Consider the following 24,366-nt stretch of genomic DNA (forward strand, 5'->3'; position numbering starts at 1 on the left):
CAGGTACACTACAATTTGACTACAAATGGGTCCTCACAAATTACAAAGAAATAAGGCGACCGATATAATCCCTGAAAAGAAAGCTGGACAAAATTCTACCGAAATTATTTAGAACTAAATCAGAAGTAACTTAACACAAGAAATTTTGTCAGTTATATCAAATTGGTCGTATATTAATTATTTCTAAGACAGAATTGTTGAAAGCGACAGTTGCCCTCGGGACTCTGTCAGGCTTCTGTTGAGCCGCGTTCCCGCTTCCTGTTCCGCCATAGTTTAAACTACGGCAGTTGTGGCTATCATCCCCAACGTGCTGCCGTGGCTGTTTTAGAAATGTGACTATGCTACAGACGACACACGTTTACAAGGATTGAGATAGTGCTCAAGCACACACGTATCTTTCCTTATTGTACACTATTAATAACGTAGCTAGGTATTTCTGCTCAGAACCCTCCCGGGCTCCTCAGCAGTGATGTCTCTGCCTCCAGAGAGAGCCTCCGAGCTGAAGCAGATCATCCACAACCATCTTCTGAAGGTTAGCAAACCCCTGTAACTTCCAAATGCTTAGAATGCTAGGTTTGGTAGGTATGCATTGTGTTTTCGAAGGTAGATCGGTGCGCTAAATAACATTATTGGTGGAGAGGAGGACACTTAACACACTATTGTCCATCATTGATAACCCTGAGCATCCTCTCCACCAGCAGCTGACAGACGGATCCAGCTGCCCTGCCAAAAGGACAGATGCAGGAGGTCATTCCAACAGCCATAACACTTTATTACAGGGATAACATAGTTTCTTATGTTGCTTTGTTAACTGGACTCCACTACTTTTCCCTTCAAAACTGTTCTTCGTCAATGTGTCATTACACTGTCCCTTTTACAATTATAGCTACTTAATTTAATAGGCTATTCCTTGCACACTTGTGAGACAATGTCAAATTCAGTAATATCCTACTTTAAAATCTTCAAAGCTGTAATTGGCCCTTCATATGGTATATATTTGACAGATAGTCAACAGAAATATATATCTTTCATTGTCGATATGTATATATTTCATTTGTAGATCTCTTTTATTTTTATTTTGATATGTTTGTATTTTATGTTTGTTTATTTTCTACTGTTTTACATTTTCACATTATGTGCAATGCCTTGTTTACACGTTGCTGTGACGAAAACATTTCCCAAATTGGGATCAATACAGTAAATCTCATCTTTATCTTATCTTTTTCAAACATATAACAAATTGACTCGGTCATTGACGAAAGTGCACACACATTTTATGCTAGTGACTGGCTGAATATGGAACCACTGTGTTTGTGTTTACATCAAGATATTCATGTCTAAAAAGCTATTCTCTATTTGAGAACTGCTTTTGTACTAAGATTCTATCAAAATATAGGTTCCTTCTTTCCCATGAAGAATTTCAAGATATTAAGCACTGCTGCATTTTGACCAACAATTGCGCCAACACAGTGAAGCTGGCTGATGGCTCGTACACAAACACAGAAGTGGGATGTCAGCAGTTGTCAGATGTTACTATTCATACATTTGCTGTAGGGTATGGGAAACCAATGATGCATAATTAACCTTAAATGTGTCTCTCTATACAAGATATTTGTACACCTTGACAAAAATGTGTTAGGTCTGATATCTCTCCTTCTGACTCTTGTATGAGAATGTAGTGTTTATTCTATATTTTTTGGTTATCAGATTAATATCCATGGGAAGATCCGAGAGGTGCTGGCTGAGACTGTGAGGGAGGACCACGGGCCAGCACATCGGTCTCTGTCCGAGGCAGATTTTCTACATGCTCTGCAGCACAGGGGCATCATAGATGATGTGATGAAGGACCTGCACTTTACCCAGGTTGGCCAACCTTTAACAGGACATACTTAATGATTAATTCCCTTGAATTAATTTGATTCTAAAATTTAAATAGATTCTTCCTGTCACAATCACCACTTTCTTGAATAAGTTCAGTCATGTTGGTCTGCTTTGGTAGGAAGTTCTCACAGATGCAGAACCAGGATCCCCTCCAAAGCCTGCCACTCACTTTGTTGACCAGAATATTACTCAGCTGAAAAAAAGTAAGAGACATAATTTAAAAGCCTCAATAAACCAACATTGGAACAATGCCTCTTTCCTTCAGTCTGTTGTAAGTGATGGAAGTTTTAACTGGAGACATTTTTTTAAATAATTGCAGCTAATATTGACCCATCCAGGCGTTACCTGTATCTCCAAGTGCTTGGTGGGAAGGCCTTTCTGGAGCACCTCCAAGAGCCAGAGCCTTTACCTGGTCAGGTGTGTTCTACGTTTACACTCTACCTGCACTTCCGCAACCAGAGGTTCCGCTCCAAGCCAGTGCCCTGTGCCTGCGAGCCTGACCTGAGGGAGGGCTTCCTCTTAGAGATCCACAGAGAGGGCCTAGGTAGGTGTCTCGGGATCAATCAGGACCTGACTGGCTGTTGTACATGATCTATAACTTTGTAATGTTGTAATAACTTTTGGCACTGCAGGTGAAGGCGGCAAAATGGCGGACGGGACCACCATGCTGTCTTTGTGTGACCCAGTTCATTTGGTGCTGATCAAGACGGACACCTCAAGTGAGACAATGCTAGTCTCCTCCTACTTCCTGGACTGGAGGACTGTCCTCTGCTCGCCCAATGGGAAGACCTGCTTTGCTGTGGAGCTGATGGGAGTCGGTATGGAAAAGAGCCACAGTGTAATACTGAATGTCATGCTGTCACAATCTACCATCATGACATATAAAGCTGATCTTCCCGACTACACGGAACACGTTTGTGTTTTTTGCAACAAAAATCTTGTATTACATATTTTTGGCGGGTTATTTAATTGTTGAACCTGTTTAGCTTGGCTGACACTGAATAATGTTTTAGGCATTATGCAAACGGTCAGACAAGAATTATAGATAAAAAAAATATTAGTACCTACCCCCAGCTTTGAAACCGATGTTGTACAATATAAATAGTTTTATGTGTTTTCTACCTGTAAATGAATAACATCAGTTAGAAATATAAGGTTTAGAATCTGTAGTTGTGTCTCTTCCCTGCTCTTAGTGGCTCGGCTAGAGCTTTATTGAACATCCCTGTGTCTGTAGGGAGTGAATGTAAAGTCCCTGCTGGAGTTCTGACTGTGGGTCTGGAGCTGTACCCCCCTCTCACAGAAACTCTAAGCGCTGACATCATCAGCACACAGGTCAGCACACTCAACCCCTTCCTTTCTCCATCTATTTATTCATCAGCTTCAGTTATTCACGAATAAAACCACTGTGAGCTACTGGTGAATTATTCCAACAGATTCCAATGGCTGCTATCAGGAGTCTGTATCTGAAGGCAGCATTCTGAGAGCAACATTAGAGCTCTAAACATAGACACTGAAGTGTGTGTTTGTCATTCAGCAATCCCTGGAGAGGCAGAGGACAGCAGATAAGGAGAGGCTCTTCTTGGTTTATGCCAAACAGTGGTGGAGGGAATTCCTGGAGATACGTCCCTCACACCAATCCAAAATGGTCAAGATTTTTGCACAGGTTTGTTAAATGTAAACTAAATAGATTCTTTATTCATTTTCTTTTTCACTGTGAAGTAAATGAACCTAGCAGCATATGAGTTACATATCAGACAGTGGATAGGGACATCCTGAATCCTGAACTCCCCCCAGCATCCCCACTGACTGTCTCTGCTCTTCGCAGGATGAGAACGGTGTCAACAGACCAGTGTGTTCTTACGTGCATGTCCTGCGGGCCGGGCGCCTGTTGGAGAACCCCCGACAGGCAGCCCGCTTCGTCAGCCTGCTGGCCCACGAGAAGGCCCCGGTGGTGGGAGGAGGGGGGGTCAAACAGGAGCAGTGGTGCACATTAATGGCGTTCCTGTGTAGAGTCAAGGTAGGGATAACTGGCTCCGGCCTTCATTCACTATACTGCCGGATCTGATAGCCTCTCACACCAAACCTGCTCTGAAGTGTGTCATTAGGTCTAAAATAGAAGAATTCCCATAGAAAACTACCTGGACTTTTATTAACTTCTTTTTGTATTAATATTTAAACATTAGACATGAATTGCACATAAGCAAATGGAAGACGTCTTTTCTTTTTTAAGCATGTATACTGCTTTAAGACTTATGAAGTATTTCTGAATATAATAATATGATTAAAATGTAGTGCGTAGATTTGGGTGTTACATGAATTGATCCTAAAGTCAACATAATCCTAAATACTTTTTTCAGTATTCTTTTTATTTTGTTGCCTTGATAGAAAGAAGTTTTAAGATCTCAAACTGTCTTTCCGTTAATCCCCAACAGTTAAATCATATTCCAAAAGATGCTTTCTAAACAGTGTCATAAAATCACCCAGATCACATTCTGCTTTCCAAAAGTAAAATACAAAAAAAGAAACACTTTTTTCCGACAGTTTCTTTGTGAGCCATGTCTTCCCTGGTATTTATATCAGATAGTATATTTTTATCCACATGATCTCACCGGCTGTAAAATGATGTTTTGTCCGACACCTTACATAGATGAAAGGAAATCCTCTAACACCTTATCATAGTTCATTTACTCAGAGTGTCATGAACATCTGATGGTACCACATACATGTACAGGCACGTGTTGACTCAGTCCAGACCACCTGACGAGGAGTACAAGATGAAGTTTGTTCAAGAAGGAACCTATTCAAAAAGGAATGCACACATAGATGTTTGGGTTGAATAATATTTAGTTCTTTCCCTTTTACTTGTTATGTTTACATTTCTACATTCAGACTAAATGTGACACTCATCTCACAGATAGCTGCCAGTATTGCTCAACCTTCCAGTCATTTCCACCCATCTATTTTCCAGTGCCCGTCAACATTCTGCTGTTAACTCTGAGCTCACAAACTATCTGTATTTTTTTTCCTATCAAGACATTTTGCCTATTTTAATTTCCCGATCTGAAGATGACAAGCTGACAGGTGCTTTTCATTTTTCTCTGCTTCTGTGTTTTTAGCAAACTCTAGATGATGAACCTGTTGGAAACCTTTTCATTTTATAGCATTCTGATCCCAGAGATAAACCTTTAGCATATTCTCCAAATTCTAAACGGATATAGTAATTATGAGCATTAATGTGAGCAGTAGACTTATTTAAATCTGCCTTCAGTGAGTGCACTCGTGTTTAATGTGCTAAATGTTTACCAACCATGCTTTCTATGTGATGTTTGTCATTTCAACTTGTTTCAAGTAATTTCATTGATATTAATATCAGACTTCAGGATTTCAAAAGAGCGCAGCAGAGAGAAAAAACCATCATATCCAGTGTCTCTTTATTGAAGGATCTTATCCTCAGATAACTTCAGTCTGGCCCCTCTGACTGTAATGCATGTTTTGAATTAGTTCCACACACTTCTGTTGTCTTAAACCATTTGATCCAGGAGCCAGAAGGCATGGCGCTGACTTGGTTCAGCTCCGTTTACATTCACTCCGTTTCTGAGCACAGCTGATCGTGTCATTTCTGAGAAAGGACTGACTGATGCATTTTCATCCGTACAAGATAGTGGGGAATTTCCCAGACCACCGCAGGATAAATGTTCCCTGCCTCTCCTCTGTGAGTGGTTGGCGAGACAGACACAACACAACTCTCACAAAGTGGCCCCTGTCAGCAGTGATTTATGAGTTTCATTCCAGGGAAAATTCATTTAGCCTCATAAGTCCCCGGCCTGTTCTGATGCTGCCTTCCATATTAGCACTTCTGGGGAACATCTATCATTCTGACTCGCCGGCAGCCCGAGCCAGCAACATCTCAACTCAGTGCTGTCCTGGGAAAGTTTTACAAGTAAAATAAGAGTTGCTTACTGCCACGGAGGACTCGATACTACAGAGCCCTTCCCTCCAACAGAATGTGTTGAACTCTTCTGAGAAAGGCTAACTGAAAGGCTAGTGAAAACAGGATATTGCATTTCTGTTAAACAGACCGTAGTGACAGGATGAATGACACAAGCATCATGGATGGTATGAGGGCGCTAGTGAATTTCCTCAAGTCTGTCTAAATATAGGACTTACAATAAGTCTGAAAATTTCCAGGTAAAGTTGTTCATATTTGGAGATAAAATTGTAATTTTGGTTATACTTGTGTATAAAGTTGAAATATTTGGAATAAAGTTGAATAATTCCTATAAACTGATCATTTTACAAATAATATGTTAATTCAGGAGATTTTAATCCTCTAATACTCCACTGAAAGATAATACTCATACTTTGGCTCCGTACCCTGCCTTCTAAGAAAGAGTACAATATATAGTTAAATACTCTACAATCTGTCTGTCAGCTTTTAGAGCTTTAAACATCTCTATAGACCATTTCAGAATGTTTGTAAACAGTATGCGCCAAGATACTTCCGGGTGGCAGAATGCGAGCGGCTTCCCACTGACCTGAAGAGATCCAGCCGGCTACTACTGTGTGAAACGATGACGAAAACGTACCGCCAGATATAAAGCAAAAGGTGTACGGTTTTTAAATTTATCCAGCGGAACCTGTCAGCTTTGCTCTGTCAGGTCCCGAGTGTTCACTGTCAAAAAAGTGGTTCTGTTAAATTGCAGAGTGACTGGAAGAATGTGCAAACAACCAAATATTAACACTCCTAAGAGGAAGTCTTAATGATCCTCTAAATGATATGATTCATCCAACATTTACCTTTCTGCTGCCAACCCTGCTTGCTCTTTCAACTCTGCTTCATGTATATTCTCAGACCTGTCCATCTACAAAATCATAGCAGAGCATAATTATCTTCAGCTGGGGAAATTCGTACTTATTAGTAAACTTCAGGTCTCTTGAAGACCTGCCAGTCAATGCCTGAAGTAAAAGTATTATACAAGGAAGAATCCGAACTTCTAGTGCCACATAGGCTACTGATCAAATGTCAATGGGAGAAATAGGAAAAGAAAAACAAAGTTGTAGGCTTCTGCTGATGGATGACTGATGTGTGTACCACATTGTATCATCACCGCGAGTTTAGTTTCAGTGAATGCCTAACTGAGTAGCGCTAGGCTACAGCACGCTGTTTATTTAACCGTCAAAAGCGCACGTCTGTGCCATCTGATCCGAGCAACAGAAAACGATCAGTTAGTTAATCAGTCCCTAAATGATCATGTTAACAATGTCTGAATTTCCACCACGTCTGTTTTTAAATCAACTTACCTGTTGAAATGTAGATAAGGCTACGGCCGACGGTGGGTCTCACTTCCAAGCAATTTACCTCACGTAGCATCTTCATTTGTTTACTAGTTACTATGATGCCATCGGAGAACTCGTCGGCTTTTGCCACCCGGAAGAACGTCTAATATTGTTAGGACGTCATGGTAAATTGTCGTATAGAAGCTCATTGTTTATCACACCAGGGTTGAAAGGGTTTGTATAAAATGATTTTTGCATTCTGTTAAGGTTAAGCGAGTTTAAACTATAAACATGTTATAATACAGATTCCATTTGAACCCGCCTGAAGGACCTGACCTCCTCCCTGTCTGTGCAGGGGGACTGTGAGGATCACGCCACCCTGCTGTGCAGCCTCCTGCTGGGCTTTGGCTTGGATGCGTATGTGTGTTTGGGCACCAAGGCCAAAGGAAACCCTCACACCTGGGTCCTGACCCGCGGCACCGATGGGAGCATCACCTTCTGGGAGAGTCTCACGGCTCACAGGTACAGTCTTCCTTTTGTTTGTTTTCCAGACAAAAACCAAAAACTGCTGCTTTACTGCCCCCCTATTACTGTGTTGGATACTTTTTAACAAAAGATATACATCTGGAAAACTTTTCTTTAAAGGTCCCCTATTACTTTTTAAAGTTTTTATACATAAAAGTGTCCCCGGTGTAAGGAGACTCACAAAGTGTCCGAAAATACAACCCTCTCTCTTTTCCTCCTTACCCACATCTCTAAAAACGGGGGTACAAACGAGCTGATCCAGATTTGCTGTTCTGATGACGTAGTAAGCAGAGCCGTATCCACCATTGAGGTCACCGAGGTCCGGACCTCGGTATTTTTTTTTCGAGGTGTATAAAATAAAAGTCGTTAAATAATTCCCTAAAAATAATTGGGCTTTATCTGAGTAATTAGTTCCCCCCGGGAGGACATGCCTCAGGATGCTGCGCTTAGCACAAGCTGAACTAAGCGCTGACTACGTTACAACGTAGCGCGTCATCTCATGCTGTTGCTATAGTTACTATGACGCTATTCAGCGCGAGAAATACTACTAAAAATATGAAGATTCGGAAAGGGGCCGTACTCATACTGCGTCTTTTACCGCTTCTCAAAGCCGAATGGGACTACAAACCCCGAGTCGGAGGTAAGGACTAATTTAAATGGATAGCTGTTAGCAGCCAAGGCAGTAAAGTCCTGTGGTGTGTTTGTTTAGTGGAGATAACAGCTAACGTAACAGAGATAACAGCTAACGTAACAGAGATAACAGCTAACATAACCGATCTAACAGTTAACATAACAGAGCTAAACACATCTAATAAATTATTGGTTGCTTGAAAATGAGCGACAGCGACGATTTCAGCGACTTTCTAAACAGTTCAGAGATATATGGAGAAGTCAACAGTACACAAATGTACTAAAGTACTTCAGATGAGTACCGTTTGGAGGTGAAAGTACTTTATTTTGGAGTTACAGACACTTTACATCAGTGTAGATGTTATTGATTTTAAAGTACTTTACATAAACTAGATATCAAACAATAAGCAACAGCAGTTGATTCAGATATAATCTGGATTTTCTTTTTATCAATCATACTAATCCTGTATCTTTTAGTGTGACTTTTTTCTGTAGGGCTAGCAATAAAAACATGCCATAATGATTATTGTGAAATCTTTCCACCCAGTAAAAAAGCGTGTTACCAATAGGCAGAAAAGCAGAGCGAACACACCCTCACAGTCAATTGAAGAACATTACAGACTCAATCTGTTCTACCCCTTTATTGACCATGTGACAAGCCAACTAAACAGCAGGTTTGTGGAAAACTCTGAGCCAGCTATGCGTGCTACATATCTCATACCTTCAGCTTTGTCTAGACTTACCAAAAAAAAGCAAGAAATGATGGTGTCATGTTACAGTGAAGACCTACCTCAGCCAGACTCCATCAACCAGGAGCTTCACAGATGGAAGGTAAAGAACCAACCTCCAACAGTGCTGGCATCAACAGCAAAAGAAACATTGAATCAGATAGAAATGCAGTGCTACCCCAACATCCACTGTATCCTCTCCATCTACCTCACACTACCAGTGACCACCTGTTCATGTGAGAGGTTGTTCTCTGCATTGAGGTGGCTGAAGACCTGGCTACGATCAAGCATGGGAAACGACAGGCTTTCAGGACTTGCAATGATGCACGTCCATAGAAACAGAGCACTGGATCCTGAAAAAGTTCTCCAGTGCTGGGATGCCTCTGGACACAGAAGGATTGCATTGGCTTTTGATAGAAATGTATAACATCAATGTTAAATTAATCCTTGAAATATTTCTTATTTAAGGCTATTCATGTTTGGAATATGATGGTGTATTGTCAACAATCAACATTCATATAGACTAATTCATGTCATTTCAGTGAGTCTACATTGAACTGCCCTCTCTTCGGATTATGTCCACTTCCCTCTCCATGGATAATCAACACATACAAAATCAACCTATTGTTCCCTTATGATTACATTTAGTGTGCATTTTCTTTTTATTGAACAATTTAATTAAACATTGTCAACATTAATTTTCAGACGTTTCGTGATCATTTTAGACTCTTCTGTATGTCCTCCTAAACGCCTTAAAAAGCACATATCTAAATCGGGGGGGGAAACCTAACAAACCTAGCCAGCTCTGTTTTTGGACTTCAGTATTTCCAAAAACCTGCATACGGCCATGGTAGTAAGGGAAATGTGGGCTGGCTTTACATTGAACTCCTGGCAACGTTCCACCCTATCCTACCCAATATGCGGTCGGCGAGCTGAAACCACTCTGTTCTGGAAGTAATATGGTCTGTGTTTACATTAGCAAGCATCGCTAACACTCAGAGCTAACGCTGTACTGGAGAGACTGTGTGTAATATAAAGGTCCTGTCCTTGTGGTAAACCGAGAGAGAGAAACGTTTGAGCTCCATACTGTTTCAGAGATAATGCTGGATGTGGTTTGGAACATAATATGGCGTTTAATCACGGCTGAGTTTCTCCAGGTAGAAAACTCTCTTCAGAGGAGAGAGCATGACGCTCCAAAGGGGCGTGGCCAGCAGCAGCTCCAAAGGGGCGTGGCCAGCAGCAGCTCCAAAGGGGCGTGGCCAGCAGCAGCTAGTTCATTTAAAGCTACAGTCACAGAATCAGCACTTCAACTATTGTCAACTATTGTTCTGGCTATGATCTTTTATTAGAGATAGATTTGATTTCATATATTTTGTAAAGTTACAGTAAGTCAGTGAGAGGAACTAGGCTTTTGAGGAGCTCTTTCATCCTCTGAAATATTCTCATTTAAATTGTCCTTGTTTTCCTTGTTTTATTTTGACTTTCCTTACTTCATTAACTGGAACTATATTATTCAGGCATTTCCAACAATTTGGTAATTATTTATAATGACACTGATTTCCCTTCCCCTCTTTGGTCAGATACGTGCACCGGGCCATCGACCCAGACGCCCCGCCCCTGGTCCCCCAACCCAAACCCTCGTCCCCCTACCGCACCGTGGGCTGTGTCTTCAACCACCACACCTTCCGGGCCAACTGCCAGCCCTCCGACGCTGTGGAGCTTTGTGTCTTTGACTTCCAGGTAAGAGGGTGGCTCCCCTACCAAGGGGCAACCTCCAGTGCTGAGCAGTGAAACAGCTACGCCCGCTTCAGCTCCAACCTTATGTCCATATTTGGATTAGCCTGGAGTGGGCGGGAGGTAGACTGAGAAGATGTCGACGTTGGGAGTCACCCGCTTTGAGCTTCATTACGGCTCTTCACAAACCTATGGGTGACGTCACGGATACTACGTCTATTATTTATACAGTCTATGGTCCCTACAGAGGAAATGGATATGGACTGCATTTATAAAGCGCTTGTCCGGGCTTTACAACCCCTCAATGTGCTTTCAGTATACAAGACACATTCATACAGAGGCAGAGGCTCAACACTCACACACTGTTGGCCATCGAGAGCAATTAGGGTTTAAGTAACTTGCCCAAAGACACATAATGCATCAACATGCTGACCGCTGGATCACAGACTTTCTGATTGGAGCAGGACCTTCCACCTCCTGAACTACAGCCACTCCTAAATATGTTTTCCTGATGATTCATTCATTGTTGTACTCGTTGATTGTTATGGCACTTTAGTGTTGAACAGGTGCCACTGAAATGTCATTGTGCTGGTCATATGTTTTCATTGCCTGGTATTGCCTTAATAGTCAGGGACAGGGATTTGAGTTTAATATGTAAACCTTATTTTACACTCCATATTAAATGTGCCACAGAAGATCTATTCAGAGGGACAGTGCTGATTTGAAGTCAGACAGAGCAGAGAGCAGTGTGTTGGGTCTGGATGGTTGCCAGGGAAATTAAATCTGCAACAGTTGCATTCCTCAGCAGTTCCTGTACTGACACCTTCCCTGAAGGCGGCATCAGCCCCCCAGATTATACACGGCCCTCCTATGTGAGGGAAAGGTAAGGCCAGATAAGAGCAGCAGCTAAATCTCAGTTTCTCCCCTGTCTCTCCCTTCAGAATCAGTCTCGGTGGAAGGCAATGAGTGAAGAGGCTCTGAAGTCTGTCTGTGCCCCCGGCTCCACCACCTCCCTGCCCCCGCTGCCTCCGCTCTGTGCCCCCTCTCTGGATCCTGCTGCTGCCAGCAACCAGCTGGAGCTGGAGATGCGCTACCTGGTGTCTGAGCAGAGGAAGGTAAATAGACCGCTCAGACATACGCCCTGCACATTTGGGAGTTTTAGGTTTGAGTCATCGGTGCTGAGAGAGCGAGCTGCTGAGAGAGCGAGCTGCTGAGGGCATTCAAAGGACAGCTGTTGGTCATTCCTCTAGAAGAAGTCTGTTGTTATTCCACCTGTTTTGGTGCACATTTTTTATTGTAACGTGTTGTTACGTTCAGGCTCAGGCCTGGCTGCTGGAAGAGTTTATGGAAAAGGAATTCAAAAGACTCAAAAGACAAACTGTAGGAGAGGAGACTGTAATCTTCCTCAAATGAATTTGACAATATGAGAACAATATAAAAAGTGAAATGCCAGATTCCCATCACAGAGGTTTGACTGTCGGCATTCTCATTATGTCATCTTATTTCACAGAACAGTAGTGAATAGAAATATATTAAAACATTTCTCTTTTTTTTTAAAGAATTTCTGAAACTGAGTTTATAATAATTAAAAGCTTTATAAATGGCTTAAATATCAATAAAATTAGATTTGATTATATAAGATCAGGGAGTGTATTTCAGAGTTGCATTATAAGATGAAACCCAAGGGGTGTGCAGTATATAATAATCTAGTATATTTTTATCATAATGTTTTGACCCAATTTGAATTTATCAGAGCGAGTGTTTGTCAAACATCTAGTATATATTTCAACATAATGGTTGAATGCATATGCAGACTGAACTCAACCCTCTTAATTACAGCGCTCTTAATGTATGGCCTGTCATGTGAGGCGTACTGATGCAGTGTGATCTCTGTGCCCCCCCCTGCAGGACCTGGATCTGGCCACAGTGTGGGACGATCACCTGTCCTACCTGCTGTCCTCGGCTCTGTCAGCGTACGAACTGGAGCGATGCACCGGCGTCTCCTGTGGAAACGAGGAATTCCAGGACGCAGTGAGGAGGGCAGTGCCAGACGGACACACCTTCAAAGGTTTCCCAATCCACTTCCTGCACCGCAATGCCCGGAGAGCCTTTGCCACCTGCCTCAGGTGAGCAAGTGGAAAGCATGGGATGTTTGGTTAAGAAATCCCTTCCTCTCTTTCTCAGTAAGCTTTATGCCTCAGTTTGACTTTTCCTTAACCATAGCATCAATATACTCCAAACTCCTGCGTTTTTGCTAAATGTAACTTTAGTGTTTGTTTTGTGGCATCCTTGCCTCATAAGGAAGTTTCAACAGCTGAACTGTGTTTGTAGTATGACTTCAGGAAAGAGCTGTGAGAGCTGAAAGTTAGCGGGAGACAGAGCGAGAAGAGAGAGGGGAGAGACGAGTTAGCGGGAGAGAGAAGGCGGAGAGAAGAGTGAGGGGAGAGACGAGTAAGCGGGAGACAGAGACAGAAGGCGGAGAGAAGAGTGAGGGGAGAGGGGAGTTAGCGGGATAGAGAAGGCGGAGAGAAGAGTGAGGGGAGAGACGAGTTAGAGGGAGACAGAAAGAGAAGGCGGAGAGAAGAGTGAAGGGAGAGACGAGTTAGCGGGAGAGAAGGCGGAGAGAAGAGTGAGGGGAGAGACGAGTTAGCGGGAGAGAGAAGGCGGAGAGAAGAGTAAGGGGAGAGACGAGTTAGCGGGAGAGAGAAGGCGGAGAGAAGTGTGAGGGGAAAGACGAGTTAGCGGGAGACAGAGAGAGAAAGTGGAGAGAAGAGTGAGGGGACAGACGAGTTAGTGGGGGACAGAAAGAGAAGGCGGAGAGAAGAGTGAAGGGAGAGACAAGTTAGCGGGAGACAGAGAGAGAATGCGGAGAGGAGAGTGAGGGGAGAGACAAGTTAGCGGGAGACAGAGAGAGAAGGTGGTGAGTGGAGCACCAATGAGCACCTTCACATGTGCATGAGAATGGCCCTGACACCATTTCAGCCCCGATTTCAAATCCTGGCCAGACAGGCTAGAGCTCAGCTCTCTCACTGAACTAAAGACAGTCAGTGAGGGAGTGGAATATAAGAGGGACAGAAAGACAAACCTTAAAACTGTTCCATTGTTGTGATGTGTTCGGATGATATGTTCTATAATTGGCTGAAACTGTTAAGATGTGAAATGGTTAGCAAAGAGTACTTTGTTTGTTTGATGAGACAGTCCGTTGTTGATTACATGCAGACGTTGATACAGCTACTTGGTCACAGCTAATGTACAGACGTGGACGAAATTGTTGGTACCCTTCCATTAAAGAAAGAAAAACCCACAATGGTCACTGAAATAACTTGAAACTGACAAAAGTAATAATAAATAAAAATGTATTGAAAAATAACAAATGAAAATCAGACTTGCTTTTGAATTGTGGTTCAACAGAATCATTTTTTGTTTTAAATAATGAAACTGGCCTGGACAAAAATGATGGTACCCTTAAGTGAACCTTTTGAGTCAATTACTGCAATCAAGCCATTTTTGTAACTCTCAATGAGACTTGTGCACCTGTCGACGGGTATTTTGACCCACTCTTTGTTAACAAACTGCTCCAGCTGTCTCAGGTTCACAGAGGTTCAATAGGGTTTAGATCAGGGCTCATTGAAGGTCACTTCAGAATAGTCCAACATTTTGTTCTGAGCCATTCTTGGGTGTTTTTAGCTGTGTGTTTTGGGTCATTATCCTGTTGGAGGACCCATGACCTGCAACTAAGACCAAGCTTTCTGACACTGGGCAGCACATTTCGCTCCTGAATGCCTTGAACGTCTTGAGATTTCACGATACCCTGCACAGATTCAACACACCCTGTGCCAGATGCAGCAAAGCAGCCCCAGAACATAACCGAGCCCCCTCTGTGTTTCATAATAGGTATAGTGTTGTTTTCTTTGTATGCTTTGTCTGTAAACATAGAGCTGATGTGACTCGGCCAAAAGTTCCAGTTTCGTTTCATCTGTCCAAAGGACATTCTCCCCGAAGCTTTGTGGCTTGTCAACATGCATTGTGACAAATTCCAGTCTCGCTTTTTTATGATTTGCATTCAACAGTGGTGTCCTCCTTGGCGGATGGTGCGATCTGACACTGACGTACCTTGACCTTGGAGTTCACCTCTAATCTCTTTGGAAGTTGTTCTGGGTTTTTTGGTTACCATTCGTATTATCAGTCTCTTCAATATGTCATACATTTTCCTCTTTGCGGCCTCGTCTAGGGAGGTTGGCTACAGTCCCACGGACCTTAAACTTCTGAATAATATGTGAAACCGTAGTCACAGGAGCATCAAGCTGCTTGGAAATGGTCTTATAGCCTTTGCCTTTAACATGCTTGTCTATACTTTTCTTTCTAATATCCTGAGACAACTCTCTCCTTAGCTTTCTGTGCTCCATGTTCAGTGTGGTACACACCATGATACTAAACAGCACAGTGACTACTTTTCATCCTTTAAATAGACAGACTGACTGATTACAAGTCTGAAGACACTGTGATGAAATACAGGAAATACAGGACACACCTTAGTTTAACTTGACCCTGTGGTCAAATTATTTTCAGTCTTTCTAGGGGTACCATCATTTTTGTCTAGGCCAGTTTCATTATTTTGTTTTTTTAAATGATACTGTTGAACCACAATTTAAAAGCAATATCAGATTTTCATTTGTTATTTTTTAATACATTTTTATTTATTATTACTTTTGTCAGTTTCAAGTTATTTCAGTGACCATTGTGGGTTTTTCTTTCTTTAACGGAAGGGTACCAACAATTTTGTCCACGTCTGTATATCACACTCATTCATAACGTGACATTAGACATTTTGATGTTCCAGACCTTTGCTTCAGGAAATTTTCCCTAACTGGTCCACATTAAATTTGAGTTGAATACCTCTGCTATAGAGGGTGTGAGAGGGAAGAACACCTCACTCTCAGAGCCAACCACACCACTTCACGTCTGTGTGACATTAGACTAGCATCATATCTTTCTGGTTTTATCCTGTTAGTTCACAGTTTCTGGTTCTTGATAGGAAGCCATTCATTTGTCAAATATGTACAGTATGAAATGTTGTGTGGTCATTTAGCTAGCTAACAAACAAAATGTGTGTTGTGTTTGCATCTTAGGGTTTAAAGAACCAAAAAGAAACTAACTAATAGAAGCCGTGCATTTTAAAGTGTGTTTGTCCCTGAACTGAAATATCTTAACAATAATTCATTTTTAATTCCATTATGCTAAGCTGTAGCTAAGCTCTCCTACCTTGTATTGTTGTATGTTATTTTATTACTTTCTAATGGCTTTCTATTTTTTACTTTGTCTCTCCTGTTCGGTGCAGGTCTCCATTCTGTGAGGAGATAGTGTGTTGTCGTGGCGACCATGTTAGGCTGGCTGTCCGTGTTCGTGTGTTTGCCTATCCAGAAAGCGCATGTGCAGTGTGGCTCATGTTTGCAGTGAAATACCGCTCTGTCCTCTGACCGGCAGACCCCAGCAGCTGCAGGGGGGCCCGGTCAGCAGCGGAGTGTGCATGAACATGTCCAGAGGAATACCAGCCCATAATGAGACCAACGTTAAACGTGTACTAAGCGATATGTGTAGACATGTTTGAAGCGCTGTCTCTTCTCTGAAACTCAGGCATTTATTTTGTTGTCGAGTAAACTCATCATTTGTACAGACATTTACTCCCAGAAATGTATTTACAGTATATATATATTTTTTTTTTGTAAATAAATGGAACATTTTCATTCATACTTTGTACTTTGAAGAGGCCTTCATGAGGAAATTTCCCAAAATATGAATAAATATATTGTATTAAATTACATATAATTATTGAGATATGCTATGGATCTGTTTTAATATCAAATTTGCTTTCAAAATCTCACAGCACACAACAAACAAATCTCTCGAAATAGGGCGTAAAACAATGCTAAAACAAGATAAAATGACAGTTATGACGGTCTATCGCTTTACTGTTTGTGAAACAAAGTTTCTTTGTTGTCTTATAAAATATTGAACCTTAAAATTGGAACATCCCCCTATGTGAGGCCTGTGGGCTGAGGATCACTTTAATCAGGTGGAGAAGGTACAATAACTCCATAGAAGTGGAAAGTATTTAACATTCAACCGTATTCAAACACAAGTACTAGGAGGAAAGAATGATACCATTTAATTTTGAAATGTTTGGGAGGGGGTTGCCGTCCTGCTGCTTGTTGCCAGGGTAATACTACAGTATTTTATTTTGAAGGAACACGTGTAATTAAGGGAACTGTATGCCTCACATAAGCTTTGAAACCTGTCGGTATTATTACATTGCTTTACATTTCATTAAGATGATGCTCTCGTCCAAAGCGACTCATAGTTAGCGCCTTAAACCATGCAGCCGGTTTAAAAAGAGCTTTAACCCTTAAATTACTGCATTTTGAAAATTAGATTTACAATGAGGCCTAAACTTGTGTTTTCATGTTGGCACTTTGTATGTCAGGAATTGTGTCTTTAAAATAGGAGTTTTGCAATGTTGCACACACTATGGATTTAGAGTCTAAACCGTAAAATAGTGGTATATTCATGTGGACCACACTTAACTGGACACTAGATGGCGTGTTAACACTAGTGTTGGCTCACTGGATGCTGCTCTGTTCATCCTGCCTGATGCAACACAGCAGACCCATGCTTTTACTGATCTCTAAATACAGATGGATAACAGGACTGTGGTCACTCCATTGGTCCAGAGGATAACATCAGAGGGCGTGTGTTAGGTCAATGCTTCATAAATCCAAGGATTCAAGATTCAAGGGGTTTATTGTCATATTCACAGTAGCTACAATGCAGATATGGCAATGAAAAGTCACAGGCTCCTTCAACAACGCAACATAATAAAGATAGGACATAAAACAATAGAATACATTTATATACATGTCAGAAAATACATACATAAAATAAGCTAAATAACACAGAGAATGTTGTGCGTGACCAAGTAAATGTAGGATTATATGTACATGTAAAAATAATAAATGAAACCATCTTAAAGAAAAAACCCACTGTAAGGAGGACTAAAGGGTTCAAATTGATTTTATTAATGTTGTATTGTAGGGAATGAAGCCTTACCCCAAGTGAAGGAGTTCAAGTATCTCGGGGTCTTGTTCTCGAGTGAGAGAACAATGGCGCGTGAGATGGGCCGGAGAATCGGAGCAGCGGGAGCGGTACTGCAGTCGCTTTACTGCACCGTTTTGACGAAAAGAGAGCTGAGCCAGAAGGCAAAGCTCTCTGTCTACCCGGCCATCTTCGTTCCTACCCTCACCTATGGTCATGAAGGATGGGTCATGACCGAAAGAACGAGATCGCGGATACAAGCGGCCGAAATGGGATTTCTCCGCAGGGTGGCTGGCATCTCCCTTAGGGATACGGTGAGAAGTTCAGTCAACCGGGAGGGACTCGGAGTAGAACCGCTGCTCCTTCGTGTTGAAAGGAGCCAGTTGAGGTGGTTCGGGCACCTAGTGAGGATGCCACATGGGCGCCTCCCTAGGGAGGTGTTCCAGGCACGTCCAGCTGGAAAGAGACCGAGGGGTAGACCTAGGACCAGGTGGAGGGATTATATCTCTTCGCTGGCCTGGGAGCACCTTGGAATCCCCCAGTCAGAGCTGGTTGATGTGGCCAGGGAAAGAGAAGTTTGGGGCTCTCTGCTGGAGCTGTTACCTCCGCGACCCTGACGGAAAAGCGGGAGTAGATGGATGGATGGATGTATTGTAATGTTCACTTTGACCAGCCTCAGTAAAGCCATTGTTCTGGCTGACTTCTCCTCTGAGTGGGTGTGAAGTAGGCCTAGAGGAGGTGACAGCTGCCTGCTGGACTCTCTCTTCCTGAGAGGAGTCGACTCAGAAAGTTGGCCCTGATTGAAGGGTTCTGTTAGTTGAAGGGTTCTGTTAGTTGACTCACAGAGGGTAGTTTTGTTTTGTGGAGTTCTCCGCTCCTCTGTTTCTTCCGCTCTGTGCCATATTGCGCATTGTTGTTCAGAGTTCTGGGGGAACGGTTGACACATCAGCCCAAACTTCGACAAGAAGCCTGTGAGGATGGCTAATTAATTAGATTTTTCCGGGAGCTAATTTGCAATTCTGCATTTGCCCCAGAGTTGTTGAACACCAAGATCAGGAGGGAGGCTGAAAGAGCGAAATAGAGAGCTAATGAATAATTCTTCCTTTTTTCTGAATGTCACATGCGCACACACACACACACACACACACACACACACACACACACACACACACACACACACACACACACACACACACACACACACACACACACACACACACACTCCACTCATTAATGTTTATCACAGGAAGAAAATTCCGGGTAAGGAAGTGTTTGATGCTGGAACTCAGGTATGTTTTCAGCCCATAATAAGCAGCAGCTCTCAGGTGTAATTGACTAATAGGTCCTGTGGGACAGGAGCGATGGATATAGCAGGAAGAGGAGACACTCACACCTCGTGTCTCTGTACTGCACTGTTTGCATTCAGGTGAGACTTTGCAAAGAAATATGTCTGTATAAACTGTGAATTTAATAAAGGAAAATAAACTAAATGTTAGATGTCACACTATAAATTCCTTTTCAGGTTTTTTTTTTTTCAATTAGTAGTACTAATTATAAACGTATATTACAATCAGAATTCTTTATTCATCCTGGGGGAAATTGGATTTTGTGACAATTGCTCCATTTTACAATAGAATAAATACAATATATGAAAAAATAAAATCTAAATATTTCTACAAACATATGAAGTTAAAAGTAAGATTTCTGCAACAAAAGATCAAATGATAATGATTAGATGAAATAAATACATTTATATCAATGTAATAAGTTTAATAAAAATGCCCAATAAAAGGAAAAATATGTATAAAAGTATATAAATGAAACGACCTTGCAGGTGGAGATTCTGTTCCTCAGTTTGAATCATTGCACCTCCACTTTATTTTTCACACATACTGGATTATCATGTTCCTCGGAAGAGGTTGCAGGAGCTGCTAGCGAGTGTTTTTCATCTGTACAATTCCCCTGCAGTTCACAATTATTGTCAATAACTGATCATCAGTTGTTATTAATGGTGTTGATTGGGAGAATATATTGTAGCTCATAGCCAACTTTACCATATTACTGTGGCAGGTTTGTATATTATGCCTCGCAGGCAAGGAACCATTTCCATTGAGAAGTCATTTATTTTAGAGAAACACAAACAATAATCTGAATAATTTGAACAATATTTGATATATTCAGGATTCTTGCACTGAAAACAGCCACTGTTTTTTTGGTTTTCAATTAATACAAATATTTTTGAACTTACGTTTAAAAACAATCTGTATATATAACACTTATATATATATATATATAGATCTGTATAGATCACCAGCAAATTTGAAAGCACACTCACTCATCACTGTTATTGTTCAGGATGTGATAACAGAGCAGCATCACTTAATTATAAAGGCATATTAAATATGGTATAACAATCTAAATATGAACTATCTGAACATCATTTTTAATCAATCTGCAATCATTTTCTAGATAATGGTTTTGTCTTTAAATTGTCAGAAAAGAGAGAAAATAGTCAAAGCCTGAGGAGCGGTTAAATCAGAAAGCAGGATATGCCACAATCTGCTTTTATTCTACCTTTATTTAAAAACAAATATTTTCTCAAACAGACAAACACTGTTTCAATCTAATTTCCATTAGATAAAGTATATCTTTTCCATAAGTGAGAAGGTTGAAAACAGCATTTTCTGCAATGTTTCCTTTAAAAACACATTGATCGATTATGAGAATATTAGCAGGTCTTTCTGCTCTAATCCCCTATAGATGCATGTGTTTAATCTTTCAGAATTTACATATCTTGCCAAGAATGCATGTGCACAAACAGGTCTCTGGTAGTCACGGCGACATAAACCCAGTGCATTGTTACCGTGGTCACACAGCGAGGAGGCCGGTCTCTCTGCTGCAGAACCAGCTCATTATGTTGCTGTCAGAGGACGGACCTGATTCCGTGTGAGGCCTTGGGCTCTGTTAGAGTTTGTCATGTAAATGAAAAGACTAATGGTGCATCTCCTTATCTGCGCTGTTTTTCAATTGTGGTACTATATCTACTGACAGACACTGATGTGTTAACTATAATTACTCTGTTTTGGCCATTAAAAAAGGTGCGTTCACACATTAAACTCTGCAGTGAGTCTTCTTTCCGTGTGTTGCCATTTTCCATCTTTGAAAGACATTGTTCAATTAAATTGTAAGAACCATGTATTCTTCGTTTTACAACCAGATACAGTGCTGGTACTCTTTTCTTTTTCTGGAGACACCCCCCCACACTGCTTACACATAAATGGCTTGAAGCTAATTGTTAAAGTAGTCATTAGGGCGTACTTCTAACTCCATATCCGTTCAATTATTATCTGGTAATATCTCCCTGCCACCCATAGCTGCTCCCTGTGCCTCTCTGTCTCTGGTCTATTTGTATTTTTGAAATGTAAAAATCCTGCAGGGGGTAAAAGAGGGAGTGGGAGAGAGATAGCGGGAGGAGCGTGGGGCATTGGAGAGAAATGTGTTGCATGGCCCCGAGCCTAACGGGTAATAAAGTCATTAATTCAGCTGATTAAGTTGGCCTTTGGGTGAAAGAAAAATCATATCCGTCTCCCTTTGAGATGTGACTGGGGAAGCACAGAAGAGGGAGAAGCCAGCTAATTAGTGCTGCAAAACAGGGGGGGGGGGGGGAGAAGGAGGGAGAGACAGAAAGAGAAAGAAACTGTTTGTGTGTGTGTGTGTGTGTGTGTGTGTGTGTGTGTGTGTGTGTGTGTGTGTGTGTGTGTGTGTGTGTGTGTGTGTGTGTGTGTGTGTGTGTGAGTGTGAGTGTGTGTGTGTGTGCAGATAGGTGTTTCATCTGAACTACTAATGAGGCATGTTTGGGGTGAGGGAGTGACAAGCTCATCAAAACGCTGCTTGCCAGGAGAGCCATTTCTCTCAGAATTTTCCCAGGAACCTTTGAGCCCAACGCCGCCACTTAATGATGTGAAACAAGAGAGAGAGAGAGGGAGAAGTGTGGGTGAAATGTCACTTTGCTCGCATCTAATGAGCTTGTTGTTGGATGCAAGAGAAGAAAGCACAGGGAACAACTAACAGGAGATGCAGCCAGGATCATGCCCCCCCCCCCCCCCCCACCTCCCCATCCTCCCATGGACAATAACACCCCCTGACCTTGAAGAACGCATGAACTTGTGAAACTGTGATGAAATGTTCCATAACTATGGCTGAATGGAAACAGCAGAGTTTTGCTACTTTCAATATTTTAATATTTGACATTTCTCTCATTAAAGATTATGTGCATAATGATAAATGAACAGGCTTCATTTTCACTACGAGCCACTACCAAGCTGGTCTTCAATCTGGTCCAAAAGGGCATCAGCACTGCCCTCTACGCCATTTCTGCAAACAATGTGGGCACACCTCTTCCTGGAACAGTCCTGGATCACACCCTCACTCAGGAAGACTGGGTGGATTTCTTTCTGATGGTACATGACACCCTTCAAGGCTGCAGACTCTCGACTCACGGTGCAACCAGGGGTTGAATTGGGCTGTGCATGTGGCCTTTATTCGTCCCACACAGGGGAAATTGGAAATAGTTACAGCAAAGCGCCAATGGGATCTTAATATCACTCAAGAAGCAAGCATAAATATTAATATTAAAGATAAAAAATGAGAAATGACACAATATACAAAATACACATCTCTACACATGAACTGAGATTTCCACACACATATTTTCTTCTAGTATGCCAACCAATACAAAGCACAGTTTTAAGGTTGGGATAATGTCACTTCTCATTTAGTTGCTGTTCTTTAGTCAGTGTGCAGAGCGATGTGGATTTAAAATGGCAAATTGAAGGTTGGATATTTGTGTATATATTAATAATTTAAGATGTAAATGAATTCCAGTTTAATGTTACTATTAAAAAGACGGTTCTATTTGTAATACAGTGGCAGTTGCTTATAGCCATTAAGGTCAAAATAATGTGATCCTAGACTACTGTTTTTTTTTGTTCAAAACTAGTAAAACAGTTAGTTTTGAAGCAAAGCTTTGAGTTTTAAAGTATCTGTAGTCCATTGTGAATAATTATTGATCAGTGTTCTGTTAATGTTCAGACCCTTCCACTGTGACAGATTTTCATTTACAAGTTGATACAGTTTCAGCTTTGATTGTCCATAACACAATAAACATTCATGTAAATACAGTTTGAAAAACATGTGACAATACACATTATTAAAGTCGTCAACAAAGTGAGCCCCTTAACAATATTAGATTATAGTAAAAATAACTCCTGTCTCCTCCTTTCACTCTGACCGTAGCTGCAGTCCAGAGAGTCATTAGTGCATGCTGAATACAGCAAATAAATAATGAACACAACCGGATCAAACATACACATTCATATCCATACAGACTTCAGCTAAACTAATCAACGTTGTTCAATGGAATTGCTCCCAGTAATAAATTCATAGATAAGTATATACAAGGTGATGTGAAATTCCCCCCCTGGTGTGCTGCTTCATTATTGGCTCCATTTATTAATCCTAAAATCATGCAGACCAGACACAATTACCATGCCATTTATAGATTTTTGCCCAAAGAAAATCGGAGATTCAACACTGTAAAGATACATAATAATTAGAGATGAACTTCCACAGCGCTGCCGTATCTATATCTATTGAAGCCCCATCTTCATGTTCTGCTCCCCTGTTGGCCGAGAGAAAACATTCCTATCCTGCACAGGGAGCCGCTGACCCCTGCGTGACATCTATCCACCCCAGATAGTTGTGCATCGTGTGCTTCGAGCAGCGGGTACAGAGCTGCACTGCCAGACGCTGGCAGAAGTCAAGCCTTTAATACTGAGCTGGATTATACTCCATGTGAGGAGCGAGGAAGAAAGTGATTCTTAATGGAACAATTGACAACGCTTTAAAAAGTGGGATTACCCAATGTCTTTTATCTCTGCATGACTCATTTAGCAATTTCCCGTAATTATGGGCTTTGAGCAGATTAAATGGATCGTTTTTGATTTGAAAACAATGACCAATTTTGAAAGGGGAATGTATGTGTGTACTAACTAGAATTGATGTATTCATACCACTGTGACAGATTTTCAGGTCCATATTTGCCTGGAGATGCCAAGAACACATTTAGAGAAAAATGTCTTAATTTCAATACATGAGCAACTCAGACAGAGCGCTATGAAACATGTACAAATTTAGTGTTGGTATATTTTTGGTTTGTACTATGAACTGTTATCAGATCAGCTGCATTGTAATTGTTTGAGAATGTAAGAAGAAAAACACCAAAGATCCTGGAGGACGCTGGAGTAATGAAATCTCACATGCATCTATAAACGGACAGAAAGGTAAACTAATATGATATATTGTTATCTCGGATCATGCACCCTGTGGTTTAATCTGCGTGGAGAAAAGATTGGCAAAGGACCCACCTAGATGGCATTTCCAGCACAAATGGCTGCAAGATGAAGAATTTGTAAATATATAGGAGGACAGATAGACGAGTTCT

The 24,366-nt window shown here is 41.5% G+C and overlaps 1 protein-coding gene across 1 annotated transcript; it reads left to right on the forward strand.

Moving 5' to 3' along the window:
- The first annotated feature begins 292 nt into the window (after positions 1-292).
- On the forward strand, positions 293-16,608 carry cep76 (centrosomal protein 76). The gene is made up of 13 exons (XM_063878432.1): positions 293-532; positions 1,708-1,863; positions 2,000-2,084; positions 2,201-2,425; positions 2,514-2,699; positions 3,116-3,213; positions 3,416-3,544; positions 3,707-3,898; positions 7,514-7,680; positions 10,622-10,781; positions 11,717-11,890; positions 12,684-12,901; positions 16,114-16,608. The coding sequence occupies exons 1-13, from the start codon at positions 470-472 to the stop codon at positions 16,250-16,252; spliced, it is 1,992 nt and encodes a 663-aa protein (XP_063734502.1). The 5' UTR covers positions 293-469; the 3' UTR covers positions 16,253-16,608.
- Positions 16,609-24,366: the final 7,758 nt, after the last annotated feature.

The sequence above is a fragment of the Eleginops maclovinus genome, chromosome 3 (genome assembly GCF_036324505.1).
Source record: "Eleginops maclovinus isolate JMC-PN-2008 ecotype Puerto Natales chromosome 3, JC_Emac_rtc_rv5, whole genome shotgun sequence".
In the NCBI taxonomy this organism is placed as follows: domain Eukaryota; kingdom Metazoa; phylum Chordata; class Actinopteri; order Perciformes; family Eleginopidae; genus Eleginops; species Eleginops maclovinus.

What these genes read in the sequence shown, in the direction of transcription:
- cep76 (XM_063878432.1), top strand. Translation starts at nt 470, where the DNA reads ATGTCTCTGCCTCCAGAGAGAGCCTCCGAGCTGAAGCAGATCATCCAC. An exon ending in CGTTCCTGTGTAGAGTCAAG is followed by an intron (nt 3,899 to 7,513) that starts GTAGGGATAACT and finishes CTGTCTGTGCAG; the next exon opens with GGGGACTGTGAGGATCACGC. An exon ending in TTTGTGTCTTTGACTTCCAG is followed by an intron (nt 10,782 to 11,716) that starts GTAAGAGGGTGG and finishes CTCTCCCTTCAG; the next exon opens with AATCAGTCTCGGTGGAAGGC.